The sequence below is a fragment of the Corvus brachyrhynchos genome, unplaced genomic scaffold (assembly GCF_000691975.1).
Source record: "Corvus brachyrhynchos isolate BGI_N302 unplaced genomic scaffold, ASM69197v1 scaffold66, whole genome shotgun sequence".
NCBI lineage: Eukaryota > Metazoa > Chordata > Aves > Passeriformes > Corvidae > Corvus > Corvus brachyrhynchos.
Window position 1 is genome coordinate 3,255,413 of NW_008238440.1, and position 4,065 is coordinate 3,259,477.

The 4,065-nt window shown below is 42.4% G+C and overlaps 1 protein-coding gene across 1 annotated transcript in view; it reads left to right on the forward strand.

Moving 5' to 3' along the window:
- Positions 1 to 595: 595 nt before the first annotated feature.
- BEAN1 (brain expressed, associated with NEDD4, 1) overlaps positions 596 to 4,065 on the forward strand; it is a 55,987-nt gene continuing 52,517 nt past the window's right edge. The window contains 2 exon segments of the mRNA XM_017736593.1: positions 596 to 686; positions 777 to 851. Coding sequence (XP_017592082.1) covers positions 662 to 686; positions 777 to 851 — 100 coding nt within the window. The 5' untranslated portion in view covers positions 596 to 661.

A 4,065-nucleotide genomic window follows, 5' to 3' on the forward strand; every position in this document is an offset into this window, starting at 1 on the left:
CGGGTGCGGGGGTCCCACAGCCCGAAGGACCCTGCCCGAAACTTTGTGTTGGCCGGGCCCCCTCCCGAAAAGGGAGAAGCCCCTTCCCGGCCGTGCCCGCGGTGGGAGCGCAGAGGGCAGGGCAGGGCAGCGCCGAGACCCCGAGCAAAGGCTGTGACACAGCGAGCGCCTTTCGGGAATCAGGCTTTAAATCCGTCTGCAGTCGCAAATGAGCCCAACTTTCAAGAAATCTAAAGATTTGGTTATTTAGGACACGTTCTACTCGTGTGCATTGTGTTGCCTGTAAATATAAACCTTTGAAGAGCAAGTTATAAATATTAAAGCCTAAGTGCATAGGGGGAGTATGTGTATCAAATTTTAGACTAAATTTATGCCAACCCAGTTTGGCACACGCACGCCTGATGCATTCAAGCTGCACTCAAACAAATCAGGGAAGTTATTTGGTTTTACAATGGTAGGTGCCTGTTTCAGAGACTGGTGAATGACTTAACAATAATTAGCATATTTATATAACACGTTGGTTATACGTGGGGTTTGGAATTTAAGAGGCATTAATATAATTTCCTGAACAGGAGGGATTCCTGGAAATATGAAGCAATGGCTTGTTTGGCGTTTCCCCCCCACATACGAGCTACATCTGTGTGTGCACTCAGGGTCTGAGATGTGCAATCCTGCCCAGAGAGCAGGTGAACTCAATGTGTCTTCTACTCACATCTGGTACAAAACAAAAGCAAACTGCTATTAAGGACCTTTCTCTTAATTTTTCCCTTTTTTAGTTATTTTCTTCCATCTTCCTCTCATCTCTGGAAGCTCCATCAGTATTGGAATAGGCAGCAATTATTCCAATCTCCGTAAGTAATCTCTTTTTCTTTTTTTTTTAAACTGCATTATTGGCATGCTTTGCAGTCATGTACAGCTGCAGGAATATTATATTTAAAGTTCTCTAGCAGATAAACATCAATCCATTAAAAAGCAAATAGCTTCCTGACTGAGAAAAAACTGAGTTAACAGAAATGTTCTTAACCTTGTCATCTTTAGACAGACAAAACTCACAGAAATTACAGAATTGTCTGAACTAGAGGGGCATAAAATTTAGTGGCAGGGGGGCATTGATTACTAGTTTACTTTTATCTTAAAAATCCTCTTTTTCAGCATTTTCTGCCACAACAGCAAACTAGCAAACTGACAAATGAAGCACACTGACATCAGTCAAAATTTATAACATTTTGGCACTATTTAGTGAAACAAATGTTGCTAAAAATTACTTCCAGTCATTGAAATAAAACAATTCCTGACATTTGACTTCCTTCTGCTCTCCTTTTTATGACTGGCTTTTGTAATCATTACATGAAGTTTTTTTGAAAAAGGAATACAGCATTATAGGAGCCAATTATCCTTGTGTCACTGGTCTTATTTTGGCAGAAAACCATGTGCATGCAGGGAAGCAGGGCAGCACATCCAGTGTCTTGGATGGAAGAATGCATAATGATAAGAATGCACACAAAACAATTAAACCCACCTAGAGCCCTCTTGGAGCAAGGGCTGCAGCTCAAGAAAAGCTGTGCTGAAATGTATCGTTAGACTGTGACTTTGTAACACTGTTCATGCCCATCCTGCCTGAGAAAACATACAATTAAATGTGAAGTTTAAAGGAAGGACAGACAAGAAGTTCCCTTAATTTACTTTGGAACATACAAGGAGGAACAACAAAGTCATTCACAGACTAGAAATCATACCCTGTTTAATGTTTGCTGTCACAATCTATAGTGAAATTATTAATAGAGTCAAAACAGCTTCTGTCAGCAGTAGGGATTTGTAGGATCTATCACTAAGACAACTTTGGTAACTGGGAGAAGAGTTTGGTTGGTAAAGGTGAAGACAGTGCAAAACCAGGTAAATGCCAAGTGTTGTCTTTCAGATGGCCTGGTAATCCCTTAAACTCCTCCAAAAAAACACAAAAAGTTGGGCTGAAGAGCAACTGCAAAATAAGTAGCCGTTGCCTAATAGATGCCCAACTGGCATCACCCAAATCACAGAAAATACATAATAGCAGCACAAAAATGTTTGCATTGGCAGTCTCCTCATTTGTTAGGTGGACTTGGCAAGAAAATCCCTGTGGTGTGCTGGTGTTGCTACAGGTCAATATTGCAAAAAGAATGCTGAGGTTATTTTCCCACAGAAGTGCTGGTTTTACATCATGCACAAAGTGATGTTTCCCAGCACTTCACTGCCGGACAGCTTTGTACTGCACTGGGTTTGGATTGGCAGAGCTCTGTAGTAGAACAATTGCAGCAAACACTTCAGAGGAGTCTGAGGGGTGCTCTCATTTCCAAGCACGTGCCTACAGAATTAAGTGGTTTAGACCTTGGCTTTCCTTCGGCCCTAACTGAGTCCAGTTCAGCCACGCCTGACATTCTGGCCTTCTCCACAAGGGCTCTCAGCTTTAATTCCTGTAATGCCTAGATTCTGAAATGTTCTGCTGGCAGGAACAGATAATATTAACACAGTACCAGGTGGGCATTAGCCAGAAACCAAACTGTGGCTCATGGGATGCTTTTACAGCGAATGTGGAGAGACCAGAGTTATCTTATCCCAGGCTCTTTGGAGGTACCACAGGAAGAAGACTCCACAGTGGACTCTTCAGCTCTACAGAACTCATGTAGGCCAGGTACCAGACCTATTTGCTCTCCAAACACTGAATTTCCTAAGCAAGGACAATGGCTCAGGAGCAGGACTGCAGCTCTGCCCATACAGAGTCAGCTGTGCCTGGAGAATCCTGCTCTAGTCCAGGACAAAGGGGAAAAGTCACACGAACAAAGTCTAGGCAGGAGAATAGTCAGGGATGGAGCCAAGTGACTTCAACCACAGAGAGCCAAGGTGGGCTGACAGGGTCAGTGTTTAACAGAACTTCCTAATCAGAAATAGAATTTGTTTTGACTTTGTTGCTGTAGATGTTTCTTTCTGAGAGAAACATTGGATTTTCTTTGCACAGTATTTCTAGGTTTTAGCTGTGTTTGGATGGTTGGTTGGTTTTCAGAATAAAAAGTCAGATTTATCTCTAGAAAATAATGACAATGAGTATAAAGTATTAATAGGCTGTCATGAACTTCAGTCACTGTTTCAAATGCTTAAATGAAGGGGTCCAAAAACTGTCAGAGAAATAAAAAGGCAGAAAAATGGTTCTGTGCAAGCTACCTTCCCTTTCTGCATGTACCTGCCTCCTCCACCTCCTTCCCAGCACTTCTGAGGTTTATCTCTGAGGAAATTGGTTGTAGACACAAGTAAAAGCAAACAAACCAACTGGTTATTCAATCAATTATCCAGATTGCCAGTACATATCATATATTATAAAAAGATAGTTATTTCCAGCTATTTAGTGACTCTAGAGTTATGTATTCAAATACTAAGTATTTGTGATAGTCCCATTCAACTACATCCTTGCTTTTATATCTAAGAGCACAAGGAATGTCCAGAGATATGTAAAATGTTCATTTGCATACATGAATGACAAAAACCAAAGCTTTAAAATATACAGACACCATTTTCAAATCCAGCACTAAGATTTCTTAGAACCTTTAGAGAGCCTACAAACTTATTCTAACTAAACTGAATTCTCTCACCAAATCAAGAAGGAACAGAAGCATTCCAACTGTGGCTCTCTGTGCATGAAAACCCACCTAAGACAGGCACAGGGACACACGTCCCACAGGAGCAAACTGCAGAAAATCCTCGTCCTGGAATCAGTAGAGCCACCTTGAGGCTGCCCCTCAGCGTTTGGCTCGGGGAGAGCAGAAGAGCACAGCTGGCTGCCAGCTGTGCTGCCACTGCCTCCAGCACTGAGAGCTGCACCCCAAGACCCCAGGACAGTGAAAGGTCGAATAAACTTCTACTCATAAACAAGGAAATCTTTCTGTACACAGAAAGAATAAAATGCACTCTCCACTGCTGCAGACTTGGCAGTCTGCAGCTCTTGATGGCAAATCCTGTCTTTTTCCCACTCCAAACTCAGCCAGTTTAGTGCAGTTGTCCAGAGGCACAAACACAATTCCCAGTGACAGGGAGCCC